This window comes from Bombina bombina, chromosome 4 (assembly GCF_027579735.1).
Source record: "Bombina bombina isolate aBomBom1 chromosome 4, aBomBom1.pri, whole genome shotgun sequence".
Classification (NCBI taxonomy): Eukaryota; Metazoa; Chordata; class Amphibia; order Anura; family Bombinatoridae; genus Bombina; species Bombina bombina.
The window spans coordinates 842,774,967-842,795,798 of NC_069502.1; the positions used below are offsets into that span (position 1 = coordinate 842,774,967).

Here is a 20,832-nt window from a genome sequence, read left to right on the forward strand (position 1 = left end):
AAGAACCTTGCTGTCGCTGAGAATCTCACTATAGAGATCAGGGACCGGTATATAAATAATGGCTTCTTTATCAGAAGTCAAAAGGTGCCTAGTGTAACACCCAGCTGGCAAGACCAATATGGGTGTGAAATTTCAAAACACTGCGTAGCTAAAGACATAAGAGCCGACATTTTTACAAAGTCCGATTAAACAGCCTGTTACAGATACCATCCGGTTATGCAAAATAACCCCAAGCGTAGCTCAGTACAAAATAAAACCGCCATGTGGGAAAGTCCCTTACTGAGACTGTAATAATGTGTGTCAGTTAGTAGGTCTTTCTTATGTTTAATGATTTTAATTTGTTCCTTTTGTCTGTAAGGCACTTTGTTTTTGCATGCAGGTTTTCTCCCTGCAAAACATTTATATACTAACTGTTTATTTAAGAACCGCAACTGCAAATAATAGTTACTCTTGCAAATGAAAATCATAAGATTTTGAGTGTGGTAGATGTCCTGCTTCAGTAGTTGTTAAATTAAATATTAACAATAGAAGGAGGACAACTACCTTAATATAGGTTTTACTTCTTTAAGTAATCTAAGGCTGTTGGAGCGCAGCATAAACAGCAGATCACTTGTGAGAAATAGCACTATGCACAAAATATATATAATACAGGAAAAGTTTAGTAAGGTTACTGAAAATCAGGGGGAATGTCCGGATCGTCTAGTTAAGGCTCTGCAGCAAGGTGAGAAGCGTTCCTATGATGTCCGACTATGATATAAGTTAGATATTTGGTGAAACATGACAAGGTTGAATAAGGTACCTTATTAATGAGATTGCTTGCGGCAGCCGGACTTCAGGGAACTCACCCATTCAGGCTAGCAGATGTGTTCGGCGTGTGACTTCATCGCACTTGGAGGAGAGACCGGAAGTTGCAGGGAAATTCCCTGGTAAGATCGAAGGTTCCGAGAGATTCACAGGCGGTAAGTGCTATCGGATGATAGCGAGGTTGAAAGGCTCAGGATACAGTTCCTTAGAGAAACAATACCAAGCACTGTATGCAGAACGGAGTCAGCTTAAATACCAGTAACGCTTAGTAACACCCCTTAAAGACACAGTGTACAGCAATCAGTGTGATATGCTTAATGGAAAAAGACAGGTATATGACAGAACTCCCCATCCAGGATCGGCTCCGAAGATCACTATCTGGGCCTGTCTGGATTCCGTCGTTGGAACTGGTTCACTAGATGAGGTGCCGTGAGATTGAGTGCAGGTTCCCTGGAATCATCCTCCGTGGAATACCCCTTCCAATGAATAAGATACTGCAATACACCCCTATGTCTTCTGGAATCCAGTATGGAGTGAAACTCATATTCCTGGTTGGGATCCATAGAAGTAGAGGTGTCTGTGTCAGATAGATCACGTGTATGATGATAGGGTTTCAATAAAGATACGTGAAAGGTGGGGTGTATCCTCATATTAGAGGGTAAATTCAAGGTAACTGCATTTTCGTTGACAACAGCCTTGATGGTGAAGGGTCCGGTATACAAAGAACCCAATTTACGGATGGATAGTTTAGTTTTAAGTGTCTGGTAGAGAGCCAAACCTTATCTCCTACCGAGTAGGCAGGACTAGTTCTCCGTTTCCTATTGTAATATGTTTTTTGTGTCAATTTTGCCTGTTCCATATTGTCGTGGACTGATGCAAAGGTATCTTGGATAGTGTTGACTAAATCATTAACCATCGGACAGTTGCTATCGTTGGTAGAGTCGAAGATAAATGTTGGGTTGTATCCATAGTTAATGAAGAAGGGGGGAGTATTTTGTGGTTGAATGAATAGCATTGTTGCATGTGAATTCCGCATAAGGTAGGTAGGAGGTCCAGTCATCCTGTTTGGTATTTGTGTAGCAACGAAGGAATTGTTCCAACCATTGGTTGTTCCGCTCGGTCTGACCATTCGTCTGAGGATGAAACAACATGCTGAACCTGGTGTGTATATGTAGTTTCTTACATAATTTAAACCAAAATTTACTGGTGAATTGCGATCCCCGGTCAGAAGTTATACTTTGTGGAAGACCGTGTAATTTTAAGACATTGTGAAATAATAACTCTGCGTTTTTTGCGGCTGAAGGTAGTTTGGAAGTGGGTATAAAATGTACCATTTTGCTAAATAGATCTGTAACTACAAGAATGGTGTTGTTGTTAGAGGAGAGAGGTAGCTCAACAATATAGTCAAGAGCTATGTCGGTCCATGGCCTTTCTGGAGTGGGTAGTGGTATTAATTTTCCATAAGGCTGATTGGTATTATGTTTCTTTGTGGTACATATGTTACAAGACTTAAAGGGCCATTATACACTCATTTTTTCTTTGCATAAATGTTTTGTAGATGATCTATTTATAAAGCCCATAAAGTTTTTTTTTTTTTAAAAAAATGTATAATTTTGCTTATTTTTAAATAACATTGCTCTGATTTTCAAACTCCTAACCAAGCCCCAAAGTTTTATTTGAATACCGTAAGCTACCTTCTCCAGCTTGCTCCTGGTTGTGTAAAGGGTCTTTTCATATGCAAAAGAAGGCGGAGGGTGGGGAGTGTCTTATTTCCCACTTGCAGTGGGCTTTCCAACTGCCTTTTCAACAGAGCTAAACTGAAAGCTTCTAAGTACGTTTTTAAACCATTTTATACTGGATTTTTATATCAGTATCTGTGCATCTTATTCTTTATAGTATTGTCTATTACATGCAGTTATATGAAAATGAGTGTATACTGTCCCTTTAATGTATTCTTGTGTTTTCTGAGTAAGATTTGGCCACCAGAAAAATCTTTTTATAAGTTCAATAGTTTTATTGACCCCTGGATGTCCTGCTAAAGGGTTATCATGGTAGGTCTTAAGTACCAACTGTCTCAGAATGGGTGGTACGTAAACCGAATCCTCAAAATAATACAGGTCATCTTTCCGCAGAGTAAGTTTTAAGTTTGGTATTGTAGTGTCCAACTGTTGTTGTAATTTAAACTTTGTGGTAGCATCTTGTGTAAGACCAATGATTTGTTCCAAAGGAATGATAGTTTGTTCTGTGAGAGGGATCAAGGGTTTATCATACATCCTGGAAAGGGCGTCAGCTTTTCCATTTTTTGAGAATGGTCTATAGGTAATTAGGAAATTAAATCTAGTGAAATATAAGTTCCATCTGGCCTGTCTGGATGTGAGAGTTCTGTTAGTTTTGAGGTATTGTAGATTACGATGGTCGGTGTATATGAGTATGGGTATGGAAGTTCCCTCCAAGAGATGTTGCCAGTGTTCTAAAGAGGATTTTATGGCGAGTAGCTCCTTCTCACCAACAGCATAATTTAATTCTGATGCTTTCATTACTCGAGAATAAAAGGCCACTGGATGTAAAGGATCTTTTAATGACAATCTTTGTGACAGTACAGAGCCTATGGCAAAAACCGAAGCGTCAACCTCTAATACATACTGCAGCGCTGGATTTGGAAATGCAAGGATAGGAGCTGTGGTAAAGTTATGCTTAAGGTTGTCAAAGACTTATTGGGCTTCTCTAGTTAGATGGGCAAAGTTCTTAATGAACTTTCGATAGAAGTTTGCAAAGCCCATGAATCTTTGCACTTGTTTTTTAGTGGTGGGTATTGACCAATGTAGAATCGCCTCTATCTTATTAGTTTCCATATTAATGCCTTTGGGGGAGATCACATAACCTAAGAATGTTCCGGCTCCAGCGGGTGACATGGAGGGCCTAATAAATCCTTTGCGCAAGTTCTCATCCAAATAACCCCCAAGATATTCTAATTCAGGTTTGGATAGAGGGAAGATGTGCCCGCATGGAATGTCTGCCCCTGGAAGTAATTCAATGGGGCAATCATACTTTCTGTGTGGGGGAAGGTTTTCAGCCTCTTTCTTGCTAAAAACATCATGGAAGTCTGAATACTCAGGTGGTATGTGTTCTGATGCTGTATGTAGCATGCAATGATTAGTGGAACATGTAGATAAACATTGAAACTGATGCAGTATAACTGTAAAAAGCTGACAGGAAAATATCACCTGAGCATCTCTATATAAAAAAAGGAAGATATTTTACCTCACAATCTCCTCAGCTCACCAGAGTACGTTCTGTGTAAAAAGTTATACTTCAGCTGCTGCTTAGCTGCAGGTAAAAAAAATAAAATAAAAAAATAATTGCAGCCAATCAGCATCAGCAGTGCTGAGGTCATGAACTCTTTTACTGTGATCTCATGAGATTTCCTAGTAAACTTCTTTAAACTGAATAGGGAAATAAAATGAGTGTGCACAAAGCTCACTCCCTTAGCTGTCCCGGAAAAGGCATACTGATTTGCTGCTTAAAGGGATATTACAGCCAAAATTGGAAACCACATGGGTGCATTTCGGTATTGAACATAAGAAATTTTATAATACACATGCATTAGCAAAAATGCTTGTAATAAAAGCTATAGCTGTTTCAAAAGTGTATGTAAGTATGCACCGTGCACCAGCATTTTAAACACAGAACTTGCTCAGAGAGCATAAGGTGCTTGTACCATCTGGTAATGACTCAATTTGTTAATTGCTGACATGATACAAGCCCCACTGATGATCTGAGCAGCTGCATTACTTTAAATGTGGGTGGAATGACAATATCTAGCTATGTTTCACATGAAAAGAAAAATGTTAACACTAAAACAGTGATAACTTTTACTAGAAGCATTTTTGCCAACACAAGTATATTAAAAATATGTTTCTTTTCAAAGATGTAATAAATCTATATGTATTTAAATTTTGACTGGAATGTCCCTTTAAAGTCCTTTGCAATGGGGTTTGGATACTTAGGACATTTTGAGGTAAAATATCTTTCTTTTTTACATAGAGATGTTCAGGTGATATTTTCTACTCAGCTTTTTACAGCTATGCTGGATCACTTTCAAGTGTTTAAACATTTGGGTATCATGGCCCTTTAAACTAAAACGTCAGAAACCCATTTATGAGAGAGAGCAAGTATATTTTTTTTTTTATTTTTTTTTTAAATAATTTTTATTGAGGTATTCAGAACATACAAAGACAAAATCAAATGTTAATCATGGCAACACGCCTACAGACATACAGCCAGACACATACATATAATACATAGACATGTCTTAGAAACCTTGAACCACAGTAGATTCTCATCAGGAGAACATGCACATAGCCATGTGTGATACCTCATTTTATGTATAAACATGTTAGCTTGGACAAGACAAAAAATAACTGAATAAATGTGGATTCTGAGACCTGGTTTTTGTAGGAAGGTTTTGAACAAGAACATGTAGGTCCTTGTGAGTCCACATCATTAACTTCAGATATTATAGAAAACATCCCTCTAAAATATAAAAAGGGCACATACCCCATTAAAGGGATAAGTGGTGAGGACTATAGTGAGAGGGTGTTAAACTTAATTTCTACATATATTCTGTCACATTACAAAAATTTATGCTGGTCATACAGTTATCCTACATAATGCTATAGAGATTAACACAACTACAAACAGATAAGAAATATATATAAGGGGGGGACAGAAACAGAGAGTGGTATGAGATCTCTTGGGAAGACCTCTAGATTACTTTGTGCCTGTGTAGCATATGTATAACTAGAAGAGATGCCTCTCCTAAACAAGTAGCACTCCCTGCATAACAGAGACTATTTTTAGGACCCACATCTGTCTTATGACTAGCTTTATATTGTCCCAGCAGGATGGATATAATGCACATAGTAAAACCCATTACACCTGACCAGCATAAAGTAAAACATTTTTGTCCCCTGTATAATACTCCAATAAAGGTTATTGCTGCCATATACACTCAATCATTAGAGCCTGCAGATAAATATGTACATTAACAAGGTATCTGTATAACAGAGAACATGTAACATTTTCGGAGTTATAACCCCCATCTGATCTATTAGCTAAGTCCCTATCTAAATACTTAGAACCAAACTAAATTAATGACTGCGACAAAGTCTAGTCCTTATCCTAGGTAGGGGCATATCTTATATTTTGAACATGTTTTAGGGGCATACACGGAGGAACAAGGCTTAGCTGCAGAAAGAAAAACAAACACAAAAACAAAATGTTAGATCATAAATGCAAACAGAGGTATACAAACAAATAAGAGCCTCCTCCGCTAACCAGCACCGTCCCTGACGGATCTGCAAAGACCCAGTCCCTTCAGGAGGATACTCTCAGCCAAGCAAGCATTTTCTTCACAAATTCTGCACAGTGTTTGCCTCAGATGAGTCGGCCCGATCAAGAGATTGGGCTGCACAATTACCCGTAAGCCACAAGTAGCCCGGCGCTCCCCAAGTCCATGGCACCGCTGCGTGGATCTATTTCTAGCGAAGTGTACTCCGCTTGCCTTTATCAGTCCCAGTAAACTTGGCGAGGGTGCGGGGGACATCAAACGGCCTACTATCCCTTTTATAGGGGCAGAGGACCATCCGGCCTTATCGCCTAACTCATGTGCTCCACTCTCCCCGCTATCCCCCAGAGGGCCGGCCGCTCCCTCCCGGGACACAGCAGAGGGCAAAGACTTCTTACATTTGCTTGATTGAGTGCCGACCTGGTCTCCCCTCTCACGCGGTTCAGACATACTCCGTTGTATGTCCGTACCCGCATCCTCCGGCTCCACAGTAGATCTTTCTTCCTGAAAGGGTGCCATTTCCCTGAGGCGGGCGGACTCCATGCGAGCCAGGAGCCTGTCAAATCTGTCGCACAATGTGCTTTCAAAGGAGATCATCAGCTTTTGTAGGGAGACATAGAAATCCCCCATGTTCAATATTAAAGTTGAAAGGAGAATGTCTATATTCTCTGTTAACCCGGTTTCCCGGGGGGGTGCTGAGCTCTCTCTCCGTAGAGGCCACCAGTGAGTCTCAGCGGTCCAGTTTAGGAAGTCCTCTTGCTTTGCAAACAACAATTCTTTCTCTATTTTTTTTTTTTAATAGCGTTCTAGTCAGCAAAGTGTCCCCTATGTTTTAGGATATAAATTTCTGCTGGATGGCTTTTTGAAGTCCAAATTGCAGGTGGATTGCAGTATTGGATTAGAGAGCTCCTAATTTAGCGGCCATCTTGGACCATAGCCCGGACACGCCCCCGAGAGCAAGTATATTAATGTACAATGAATTGTATTATTATTTAATGTTGGTCATGTCTTATTATACATAATTTATCAATAAAAAATTACTTCTAATAAGGGTTTGCTACTATCAACAGTTTCAGGTATCTGCTGTAGGTCTTGGAACGTATATCTATGCCTAGAAATGTATGGCCCGCAACTTCAAAAGGCAACTTTGCAACTTGCGGACTTCAGGGCCAATGTACCATATGATCCTATATGCTTGAGAAAGGGGCAGGAGCCCCAAAACGTTGCTCTTCAATACATTTTCATCACCTCATAAGAGTGCAGCCCTTGCTTTGTTTTTTGCTATTTGATTTAAGAGCTTGGGGATTGCTGTGAAGGCTGGCACCCACTGGACTTATGCCGATATATTCAGTTTTTGGAGTGCATACTTACCTGGTAGCTTACTATTGTGTTCCTATACCCAGTTTGTTTGTGGCCTGCGGATTCCAGAACCAGTGTGCAAGTTGCACCAATACATAGAGTTTATGTGACCTGCTGAAAACCGACACTCCAAAAGTTCTTCCGGTATTCGCTACCCCTACTAGGGGCTGTACCCCCTGACACACAAGCAGGGTGCAGTGCTCAGTGCCAATATTATTAAATACAGGGAAAAAAATAAAATAGAAAGAAACACCATTAAAACACTCACTTAAATAACTATCTATCCAGGTAGATGTAGATTATATATATATATATATATATATATATATATATATATACACATACACACATACATATACACACATATACATTATATATATATATATATATATATATATATATATATATAGATATACACACACACACACATACATACATACATACACATATAAACCGTAGCCTTTATTATTAACTAAAAATCCCTTGTATTAAAAACCATTTAAAAACCTTCAAAAATCCTACATGGGATAAGAGATACGTGCAGTATTCTCCAGTTCAGATAAACAACAATTAATTGAGGCAAGTCTGAGTGCAGTTATGGAGCAATTAGCAATGGTTGTCCCATTGTACACACACCGCCAAATAAAAAGATCCCTCCATAAGCTATGAGAACACAGTCCTCCAAATGGTTTAATCCATACTCAGTAGGTTGTGTAAAATTATTAAAACTGGTTGGCACCGTGCATCCAATCACTGCAAAAAAATCTCAGGTTACCAACTTTTCATTAAAAAAATATAAGCATAATTAAAGAGCACCCAACAGATCAGATAGATCGCCTATCAGTTGTTGATATGGCTGAAACTCTTGAAAACTCTGGCATTATATCAGCTACAGATATGGCAGAAGCTCCAGTGAAGTCCTATAGAGAGTGCTAATGGCAGCTAATGGTCCTATAGAGAGAGCTAATGGCAGCTAACGGTCCTATAGAGTGTGCTAATGACAGCTAACAGTCCTATAGAGAGTGATAATGACAGCTAACGGTCCTATAGAGAGCGCTAATAACAGCTAACAGTCCTACAGAGAATGCTAATGGCAGCTAACAGTCCTATAGAGAGTGCTAATGCCAGCTAACAGCCCAATAGAGAGAGCTAATGACAGCTAACGGTCCTATAGAGAGTGCTAATGACAGCTAACGGTCCTACAGGGAGTGCTAATGGCAGCTAGCAGTCCTATAGAGTGTGCTAATGCCAGCTGACAGTCCTATAGAGAGTGTTAATGGCAAGTAAAGGTCCTATAGAGAGCGTTAATGACAGCTAACAGTCCTATAGAGAGTGCTAATGCCAGCTGACAGTCCTATATTGTGTGCTAATGACAGCTAACAGTCTTATATAGTGTGCTAATGACAGCGGACAGTCCTATATAGTGTGCTTATGACAGCTGATAGTCCTATAGAAAGTGCTGATGACAATCCTATAGAGATCGCTAATGACAGAAATATAATTTAAAGAGACAGAATGAAGAAATACAGTTTGTAATCAAATTATTCAACCCTCATTCCAAACCAGGTTTATTGTCGAAATTTACAGACTTTCAGCTGTTTGCAATGAACTAATCAAATAAAAGCAATTGAAATAGCTCAACACGATGAATGCTTTAAGTGGTTTCCCCACATTCAACTTTTAATGAATTCTGCAATCTCAAAATTATTCAACCCCCTAAATAGAATCCCTCACAACAGCACAGATATGCAAAACAGGTGTTGTCTCAAGCACATCTGATGCAACTAATCAAGTGCTTCAGTAGTTGCACCAGGTGTGCCTGAGCTAGAATACATGAAATACCTGAGCTGGCTAGGGGTTTGTTGAGTGTCATGTTTGACTGCATGTTAGAAATATGGCCAAGTCAAAAGAATGGTCCACAAAGTTAAGAGAAGCATTCATCGCCCTTCACAATCAAGGAACAGGATAAAAAAAAAAAGATAGTGAAGGCACTGAATGTTCCTAGAGACACTTTAGAAGGTGACGGTCTAACGGCGCTAACTTGGGGACCTAAGCTCCTACAGGTAATAGGTCTCTAGTTACCCATAGATAGGTTATGAACAGACCAATGATATGTGTAAGGAGCGCCTAAAATAAAGGCCAGGTCAAGTAGAACTCAATATGATGAAAAGTCTAACAGCAATGTGCTAGAATTAATTAAAATTGTAATGTCAGATATATTTAATAGTACATAAAGCAACGATAATCAATAGCATAAATTAGAACAAATTAAAATAAAGTACATGGATCCATAGTACTGGCTAAAAAACAGTGCACAATGTAAGCTAATACAAAATAAGCTAATACAAAAATGCGATTGAATTAAGGAAAAATATAGGCAATGTAAGACAAGATAAAATACAGGATAAAATTCAGAACCTAAAAACAAATATGATTATGAGCAAAATTGTCTGTGATATGGTCCTTGGGGGCAAGGGGCACAATAAATAATGTCAGGAAAAATTATTATGTTATGTGTCCAAAAAGAGAGATGTTAAGTGACAATCCAATCGGTGAAATCCAAAGAAAAATTAAAATCCAAAAAAATTCCAAAAACAGTGTAAATGGGGTCTGTGTATACAACTGAAAAAAGGGTAGGTGATTCCTAGTGTTCCAAATTAAAGTGATCCAAAATATGTCAAAATATTCCTAGTGTTCCAAAATAGGTGATCCAACTAATCCAAAAAAGAAGGGGTGAATCCTCCAAAATGAGGAAAAAAACAAAACTGAAGTAAAAAACTGTGCTGTGATCAACTCCAAGATGGTGGAAAGTGCCAGAGAGTATAAAAATATATATATAAAAATACCAAACAATAATAGAAGTAAAAATATCAAAAAAGAAAAAATGAAAAAAAGTAAAAATCAGTAGTAGATAATGATGACCAATGTAGATAAAATCAATAATAAACAAATAACTCCATAACCTGTGAAAAAAAGAAAAGGTACAACATAGAGCAGTATTGTTTAGAATAAACTCTAGATAATAGGAATATAGCTCACCATATATGCCAACGCGTTTCGGCCCACCAATAGGGCCTTTTTCAAGACTGGCCTTGAAAAAGGCCCTATTGGTGGGCCGAAACGCGTTGGCATATATGGTGAGCTATATTCCTATTATCTAGAGTTTATTCTAAACAATACTGCTCTATGTTGTACCTTTTCTTTTTTTCACAGGTTATGGAGTTATTTGTTTATTATTGATTTTATCTACATTGGTCATCATTATCTACTACTGATTTTTACTTTTTTTCATTTTTTCTTTTTTGATATTTTTACTTCTATTATTGTTTGGTATTTTTATATATATATTTTTATACTCTCTGGCACTTTCCACCATCTTGGAGTTGATCACAGCACAGTTTTTTACTTCAGTTTTGTTTTTTTCCTCATTTTGGAGGATTCACCCCTTCTTTTTTGGATTAGTTGGATCACCTATTTTGGAACACTAGGAATATTTTGACATATTTTGGATCACTTTAATTTGGAACACTAGGAATCACCTACCCTTTTTTCAGTTGTATACACAGACCCCATTTACACTGTTTTTGGAATTTTTTTGGATTTTAATTTTTCTTTGGATTTCACCGATTGGATTGTCACTTAACATCTCTCTTTTTGGACACATAACATAATAATTTTTCCTGACATTATTTATTGTGCCCCTTGCCCCCAAGGGCCATATCACAGACAATTTTGCTCATAATCATATTTGTTTTTAGGTTCTGAATTTTATCCTGTATTTTATCTTGTCTTACATTGCCTATATTTTTCCTTAATTCAATCGCATTTTTTTATTAGCTTATTTTGTATTAGCTTACATTGTGCACTGTTTTTTAGCCAGTACTATGGATCCATGTACTTTATTTTAATTTGTTCTAATTTATGCTATTGATTATTGTTGCTTTATGTACTTTTAAATATATCTGACATTACAATTTTAATTAATTCTAGCACATTGCTGTTAGACTTTTCATCATATTGAGTTCTACTTGACCTGGCTTTTATTTTAGGCGCTCCTTACACATATCATTGGTCTGTTCCTAGAGACACTGTTGGAAGCATAGTTCGCAAGTTCAAAGTTAAAGTCATATTGGTTACACTACCTAGACGGGCAGAAAAAAGAAGGTATCAACTGATGCAACTTGATTTCTGAGAAGGCAGGTTGAGAAAACCCTCAGGTTACTGAAAAAGACCTGCAGTAAGACTTAGTGGCAACAGGCACTGAGATTTCAGTTCGCACAGTAAGGCGTGTACTAAAACTCCAAGATGTACACCACTTCTGACCCAAAAGCACAAGAAAAGTTGGCTCTAATATGCTCAAAATCATATAAATAAGCCACAGAAGTTTTGGGATTCTGTTCTGTGGTGCGATGAAACAAAACTGGAACTTTTCTGCCCGATGGATCAGTGGTTTGTCTGGAGGAAGAAGAATGAAGCATATGCTGAGAAAAAAAAACACTCTGCCTACAATAAAAGCATGGTGGTGGCTCGGTGATGCTCTGGGGCTGCTTTGCATCCTCTGGCACTGGAAATCTGCAGCGTGTGTAAGGAAAGAGGGATTCATTGAAGTATCAGGAAATTCTAGAAAACGTCATGCTGTCTGTGAAGGTTGGGCTTCAATGGACCTTCCAACAGGACAATGATCCCAAGCATACCTCAAATTTTACCAATGCTTGGTTGCAGAAGTCTTGGAAGATTCTACAGTGGCCATCACATTCACCTGACTTGAATCACATAGAAAATCTCTGGTGAAATTTGAAGGAGGCAATTGCAGCACGCAAACCCAAGAATATTACTGAACTGGAGTCCATTGCTCATGAAGAATGGGCTAAGATTCCTCTGGAACGCTGCCAGAAGCTGGTGTCCGGCTATGCATCTAGTTTGCAGCAGGTCATAACAGCAAAAGGGTGCTCTACCAAGTACTAAAGATCCTTGCCATGAAGGGGTTGAATAATTTTGAGACTGTAGAGTTCATTAAAATTTGCATTTTCCGGTGAGTTTGGGGAAACCCCTTTAAGCATTCGTTGTACAGGTAGCCCTCAGTTTACGCCGGGGTTAGGTTCCAGAAGGAATGGTTGTAAATCGAAACTGTTGTAAATTGAAACCCAGTTTATAATATAAGTCAATGGGAAGAGAGGGAGTTAGGTTCCAGGCCCCTCTCAAAATTGTCATAAGTAACACCTAATACATTATTTTTAAAGCTTTGAAATGAAGACTTTAAATGCTAAACAGCATTATTAACCTAATAAAATAAATTGTATCATCATCAAACTAAGTTTAATGAACAAAAACATTTGCTAAACCACACTTAATAAAATTATCGCACAAACACAGACTGTATCATCAACATCAATCTAAGTTTAATGAACAAAAACAAAATAATTACACAACAGACTGTATCATCATCAAACTAAGTTTAATGAAGAAAATAAAACGATTTTTTACTTGCATTTTTCTGCAGCTAAGGGAAGTGGCTGCTAGATCTTGTTCCTTTAAAAACGGCTCCATTGCTTAGGACTGGTTAAACACTGATTAATTTCAGCCTGCCTGTGTTTAACCACACAACAGACTGTATCATCATCAAACTAAGTTTAATGAACAAAAACGTTTTTTACTTGCCTTTTTCTGCAAACAGTTCTCTGCATTGAGTCTGCATCTAAGGGAAGTGGCTGCTAGATCTTGTTCCTTTGAAAGCTGATCCATTGATCACGTCTGGCTTGCTTTTCTTTGCATGTGTTTGCTGCAACACAAGCAGACAGCTCCACCTACTGGCTATTTTAATGTATGCATGTGCTTCTCAATGCTTTCAATAGAAGTCAATGCTTTTCAATAGCAGTCACATGACTGAAAAAAAGGGCGTTATTCTGAAACGGCACAAATTGAACCGTCGTAAACCAAGCGCCACCTGTATTTAGCTATTTCAATTGCTTTCGTTTGATTTGTTCATTGTAAACAGCTGAAAGTCTGTAAATTTTGACAATAAACCTGATTTGCAAAGGGGGTTGAATAATTCTTTTTTATTTATTTTTTTAAATAAAGGTTTTTTATTGAGGCAATCAAGTAAAAGTATGGTTACAGAAAGCACAGTCACAGACCCGATATAACAAAGTCCAATGAACGATACAAATGTTATCATATATCAAAACACAAGAAACCAATGTAAATAAAATAAGTAACTTCAATTGGGTGAGGGGAATAAAATTGCAATGTCCTAAGCCTGGATGTGACATGTTAGGCCTCATTTTCTATGTATATAATGAAGCATTTAGTTGACGGGGGAATACAAATGTGTAGGTGTATACGGATAAAAGACTCAGTGGTGGGACGTGGTAAAGGGTTAAGGAAATGATAAGGGGATTAGGAGAAAAAAAATGGGGAAATATAAATGTGATACTCATCCCTGCCAGATCTCTGAGCAGACACCATGACTAAAACGAGTGCATGAGGCAAATGTACGTATGATCCCTATGCCTTGTGCACTTCAAAAACTATTTCCTAATAAGTTATATGAGACCCATATTTTAGTTTTAGTTTATAATAAAATCAGTGCTACCTGAGCCCTTGTGTGCTGGGATCTCAATCTCAGTGGTATGGGGTTTCTCATGAATCTCCATCATGACGTCCTTGTAAAGCTCCTTGTGTCCCTCTATATACTCCCACTCCTCCATAGAGAAATACACAGCAACATCATCACACTTTATAGGCACCTGAAACACACACAACTCATTCAGCACTGACACAGGGACTGGTTATTTTACAATTAAAAACCTAGCAAATTCAATGGCAAAATTTTTTTATTATGTTAAAGGGACATGAAACCCCGAATTGGTCTTTCATTATTCAGATAAATCATAAAATTTTAAACATTTTTCATTTTACCTCTATTATTAAATTTGCTTTTTTCTTGTGGTATCCTTTGTTAAAGGAGAACTAGCTGAACACATCAGGTAAGCCAACGATAAGAGGCATATATGTACAACCACCAATAAGCGGCTAGTTCCCAGTAGCGCTTTGCCGCTTGAACCTACGTATGTATGCCTTTCCACAAAGGATAGCAAAGAACAAAGCAAGTTACATAACAGAAGTTTACAATTGCACGCTCTATCTGAATTAAAGAAGAAAAAAATTAGAGTTTTATATCGCTTTAACCCCTTCACTAAAAGGGACTTTCAGAGAAAACTTGATCAAAATACCGGAAGTAGAAAACCCAAGGTATTTATCTAGGCCCATTTTGGTATATTTCATGTCACCATTTCACTGCCAAATTCGATCATATATATATAAAAAAAAAATAGTTAACTTTTTAACAAACTTTCTCACTGAAATTATGTGCAATCATGGCACAAATGGTTGTAAAAGCTTTTATGGGATCCACATTGTTCAAAAGTAGCAGACATATATGGCTTTGCCATTGCTTTTTGGCAATTAGAATGCTGCTAATTGCAGATGTGCAGAACATTTCTATTATTCCTGGCAGTGAAGGGGTTAATGAGGTAGCTTGTAAGGTTAATGCTAGCTTTAGTGTTGCAATTACCCTCCCACCTGATACTTCCCACCCCCTGATCCCTCCCAACCAGGTCTCTTCCCACCCCTCACTTCCCACTGGTCAACCACAGCCAATATGAAAATTTAAGACATTTTTTATTTTTATTATTATTATTTTTTTTTCTGCAGTGTAGGATCCCCCCCTTACCCCTCTTAATCAGCTCTCTAACCCTCCCCCTCTAAGTATTGTCCTCCATCTTATGTACTGGCAGCTGTCTGCCAGTACCTATAAAACCCTTTTTACATAATATTTTTATTTTTCTGTAGCGTAGTGGTGCCCTCACCTTCCGCGATCCTTAGTTAAAGGGACACTGAACCCAATTTTTTTCTTTTGTGATTCAGATAGAGCATGCAATTTTAAGCAACTTTCTAATTTACTCGTATTATCACATTTTCTTCATTCTCTTGGTATCTTTATTTGAAAAGCAAGAATGTAAGTTTAGATGCCGGCCCATTTTTGGTGAATAACCGTGGTTGTTCTTGTTGGTTGGTGGATAAATTCACCCACCAATAAACAAGTGCTGTCCAGGGTTTTGAATCAAAAATTGTCTGGCTCCTTAGCTTAGATGCCTTCCTTTTCAAATAAAGATAGCAAGAGAACGAAGAAAACTTGATAATAGGAGTAAATTAGAAAGTTGCTTAAAATTGCATGCTTTATCTGAATCACGAAAGAATAAATTTGGGTTCAGTGTCCCTTTAAGGATCCCCTGCCCCAACACCCTTTTATCTGTAGTTTAGTCCCCCTTCTCTCCCTCTCCGTATATTTTTTCTGCAATGTAGGGTACTTCCACTCCCTCAGCTGCTGGACCACCCACCCGCCTCCCAGATTCCACCCCACACCTCTCTCCGGCACCAGCAGATGATCATTACAGATCGAGACACACACAGGGTCCCCATCTGTAACAATCTGGCATCTGCCCTCATTTGGAACTGGAGCACCGTTTGCACTCCGGTTCCACGTGCGGGCAGATACCCGGAGCTCAGGAACTTAAAAGCAGAGACTGCTGGAGCTTCTTGCAGCTCAGACGTATATATATATATATATATATATATGTTGTGCAGTACCATAGGCAAAGTACCACACAACGTATATATACCTTGGATTGGGTGAAGGGGTTAATGCCAGTGTTCCCAATCAAATGTTAAATAGTATGGAAATTCTAAAATTAAACTCCAAGACAGCATAGAATTTAATAATAGTATGTAATAATATATTATGTGATGAGGACATTAATCTCAGAATTGTCATGCTTTATGTATACACAAATGTTTTAATTGCTTTACAGCCCTTCAAGAAAGAAAGGGGAAAAAAAGCAATGTGACCATTAATTTGAAAAGGTAGTATACCCCATGTACAGAATGGTCGGTCTCACGGAAATGCAGCTGTTATTATAACATATTCCATCAGTTCTCACCTTCCCTGTCAGCAGGTACATGATCTGCAAGTTGTGGGTCAGTATCTTCTCTGTTGTCATCTTGTCCCCAGTCATGTGACTCGCTGTCAGTGTTAGTCACACGCTGCAAAAGTGAAATGCAAAATAAACAGATTGACCCTCTCACATCACGTGTGTGTAGCCTGTTATCATATTCTCCAACTTGCCATGGTCACATGGCAAGAAAATCACCTTGTGCTGCCAATCTGAGCCCTTGGGGAGTTTCGCATGAGTGTAGAGATACCAATATGACCACTAAAACAGAACGCTAGTTAAAGGGACATTGTCATTTTATACATATTTATATAGTATACATCAGCAATTACAAAAGATCTGCAAATACAATAAATGTTTTATATATGCACCGTATATATCGGCAATTAAGAACTGGAATGCAAAAGGTCTGCAAACTCAATACATTTTATAAGCATGTAGATGGTCATTTTGTTTGCAACGTTCACATTGTTTTGCAGACTAGGGGCACAACTCTTAAGAAGCTTCTTAAACATCTTCTTTGCTGTTACAATAATATAAATAATCTCCTAAATAATCTCCTACGCTGATCAAGCGATTACTGTACAACATGTTGAGAAGAGCTGAGGTTTACGATGACGTGGTCTGTATTACTGGAGATGTATTGTAATGTGGAGAAATGGCCATTCTTTACAATAACACTTCCTCTTTTGCACTAATTACTATTTGTTTATGCCATATAAATAACAGTTTATTCTTTATTAGCCTAAGTCAGCCATCGCTTCATATGCTGCCTATTGCTGACCTGTATATGGTGATGGAACAAATAACAAAATGCTGCTGGGAAATAACTGTCTCCTCAGGTGAATTTCTACAACAGAATATTTCCAGAACAATTCTACACTTCTGTATTTGCACAAACACAGTAAACACCGGCTCTTTCTTTACCCCGAGCATCACACCTCTTGTTGCTAAGCAACTAAAACACATATTCACTGCAGGAGGTTACCGTGGTGTCATTATGATGTTTTCTCACCTCTCCTGTCAGCAGGTAGAGAATCTCCAGGATGTGATTCAGGATCCGCTCAGGCAGCTTCTTCTTCATCTTGTTTATGTTCAGTGATATTCGGTAACACTGAGACCTGCAAAAGTGGCACATACATGACAAAGATTACACATATGGGGATAGTGGCCAAAAACACACAGAAATTACACCTTTAAAAAAGATATATGTATACCCCATATATATGTGCCTTACATACAGATGTACTGTCAGGGATAGGCACAGACAAAGGCTGTGGCGGACATCTTCCAAAGTACAGACCTTAGTGACGGACACCAAGGTACATTTAAAATTAAAAACATTATTATATAGTGCTGGGTGTTATTATACTGATGCAGATACCACTGATCCTATAACCAGCCATCTTCTGGCTATACCCATGAGCCAGTGTCACTACTGTCTCGTCTCATTATATAGTGCTGGGTGTTATTATACTGATGCAGATACCACTGGTCCTACAATCAGCCCTCTTCTGGCTATATCCATGTGCCAGTGTTTCTACTGTGTCATTATATAGTGCTGGGTGTTATTATACTGATGCAGATACCACTGGTCCTACAATCATCCCTCTTCTGGCTATATCCATGTGCCAGTGTTTCTACTGTGTCATTATATAGCGATGGGTGTTATTATACTGATGCAGATACCACTGACCCTATAACCAGCCCTTGTCTGGCTATACGCGCATGTGCCAGAGTCACTACTGTGTCTTTGTATAGAGCTAGGTGTTATTATACAGATACACATCCAGTATTTCACTGAGACTTTATTTATTCCATAACTTCTCACCCAATATCGCTAGCAGTCTCTTGACAAGCCACTAACTTTATTCACATTACATATTTTTTTTTTTTTATTAAATAGTTTTTATTAAGTTTTTTTAAACAGGTGTACATATTTTTTTATTCCTATTATTTAATCAGAAAGAAAAAAAGATATACTAAGATTGTGGTGGACACTGCAAAGGCTAGTCACGGACACCTTGCCTATCCCAGTAAATTATAGAAAGGTTCCCTCTGACACAAACACAACCCCCTCCCCAGTACCTTATATACAAGTAAATAATATTATAGAGATTCCCTCTGTCTCATACACAAACCCTACCCAGTACCTTATATACAGGTAAATAATATTATAGACAGATTCCCTCTGTCTAATACACAAACACTCCCCAGTAACTTATATACAGGTAAATAATATTATAGACAGACTCCCTCGGTCTCATACACAAACACTCCCCAGTAACTTATATACAAGTAAATAATATTATAGACAGATTCCCTCTGTCTCATACACAAACACTCCCCAGTAACTTATATACAGGTAAATAATATTATAGACAGATTCCCTCTGTCTCATACACAAACACTCCCCAGTACCTTATATACAGGTAAATAATATTATAGACAGATTCCCTCGGTCTCATACACAAACCCTACCCAGTACCTTATATATAGGTAAATAATATTATAGACAGATTCCCTCTGTCTCATACACAAACACTCCCCAGTACCTTATATACAGGTAAATAATATTATAGACAGATTCCCTCGGTCTCATACACAAACCCTACCCAGTACCTTATATACAGGTAAATAATATTATAGACAGATTCCCTCTGTCTAATACACAAACACTCCCCAGTAACTTATATACAGGTAAATAATATTATAGACAGATTCCCTCTGTCTCATACACAAACACTCCCCTTTACCTTATATACAGGTAAATAATATTATAGACAGATTCCCTCGGTCTCATACACAAACACTCCCCAGTACCTTATATACAGGTAAATAATATTATAGACAGATTCCCTCGGTCTCATACACAAACCCTACCCAGTACCTTATATACAGGTAAATAATATTATAGACAGATTCCCTCTGTCTCATACACAAACACTCCCCATTACCTTATATACAGGTAAATAATATTATAGACAAACTCCCTCGGTCTCATACACAAACACTCCCCAGTACATTATATACAGGTAAATAATATTATAGACAGATTCCCTCGGTCTCATACACAAACCCTACCCAGTACCTTATATACAGGTAAATAAAATTATAGACAGATTCCCTCTGTCTCATACACAAACACTCCCAGTAACTTATATACAGATATACATATTATAGAGAGGCTCCCTTTGTCTCTCTCTCACACAAACCTCCCCAGCACTTTATATACAAATATATAGCATTACAGAGCGGTTCCATCTTCTCCAAACACACACAGCTCGTCTGGGCAGCGCTTTTTACACAGAAATATAAAATTATTGAGAGGTCTCTACACACACACAGCAGGAGAATGCTAGTGCAGGTTACTCACGACACATACCATATTTAATACCTTATACTGTGTCACTTCAATCCTTCATAACACAACCCCAAATCAGCCTGAGCACATATACTAACGCCGATGTTAATTCTTCGTTCTCATCGGTCCCCATGATCCCGTTATTGTATAGCCTCAAGTAGCAGCTAGATCCCACCCAGCTAAAGGACATTGAAATCAAAGAAGCCAAGTGACTTCGTCGGTCCTTTAGTATAACTGGATTTAGCCGCTACCAGGTGAGAGATAGATGTGAGTTATACGACTCTGTGTAGCACAGAAGTAAGCGTGATAAATAAATAAACTGGAGCTGCATGTTTTCAGGAGGAGAGGGCCTGAAAGGGTAAGAAAGGGGATCTGAGAGGGTTGTATATGGGTGAGAAAGGTTGAGGAGGCGGACAGGTTGAATAGGGGGCCCGGCTAATAATGAGAGAAGAGCTGTGAGGGAGATAAGGGGGCTGTGTGCGGGAGAGGGTGGTGAGGGAACTTGTGAGTGAGAGAGGGTCACGCGATGAGGCAGTGTGAGTAAGAGGAGGTGTCTAGAAAGGTGAGGGAGAGGAGGAGGTGGCTTTGTGAGGGAGGATGGAGCTGGAAGGTGAGTAGGGGGCTTTGTGAGGGAGAGTAGAGGGCTAGAGGCCTGGGAGGGAGAGGATGGGGCTTTGTGAGAGAGAAGAGGTAGCTGAGAGGGTGATGAGGGAACTTTGTAAGGGAGAGGGGGCTGTATGTGGTAGTGGAGGGGTCTGGGAAGGTGAAGAGGGAGGCTGTGTGAGGGTGAGGAGGGGGCTGGGAGGGTGAGTAGTGGGGGAGGGAGGGAGAGAGAGGGGGCTAAGATTGTGCTGTTTGAGGGAAAGGAAAAGAAGGGGGAAAGATGGTGAGGATGGGGCTGTGTGAGGGTGAAGAGGGGAAAAGAGGCAGAGGAATGGGTTCTGTGA

At 38.7% G+C, this 20,832-nt stretch overlaps 2 protein-coding genes across 2 annotated transcripts in view; one reads left to right on the forward strand and one right to left on the reverse strand.

Annotated features, from left to right (window-relative positions):
- Positions 1-20,007, reverse strand: part of CCDC91 (coiled-coil domain containing 91) — a 141,996-nt gene extending 121,989 nt beyond the window's left edge. The window contains exons 1-4 of the mRNA XM_053711502.1: positions 19,907-20,007; positions 17,537-17,642; positions 16,510-16,612; positions 14,103-14,256 (exon numbers count right to left, since the gene is read on the reverse strand). Of these exons, the coding sequence (XP_053567477.1) occupies positions 14,103-14,153 (51 nt within the window). The 5' untranslated portion in view covers positions 14,154-14,256; positions 16,510-16,612; positions 17,537-17,642; positions 19,907-20,007. The remainder of the gene's footprint in view (positions 1-14,102; positions 14,257-16,509; positions 16,613-17,536; positions 17,643-19,906) is intronic.
- Positions 20,008-20,175: 168 nt separating this feature from the next.
- The window catches only part of LOC128657236 (zinc finger protein 565-like), a 34,139-nt gene continuing 33,482 nt past the window's right edge, over positions 20,176-20,832 (forward strand). The window contains exon 1 of the mRNA XM_053711501.1: positions 20,176-20,243. The gene's annotated coding sequence lies outside the window, so the exon portion shown is untranslated. The remainder of the gene's footprint in view (positions 20,244-20,832) is intronic.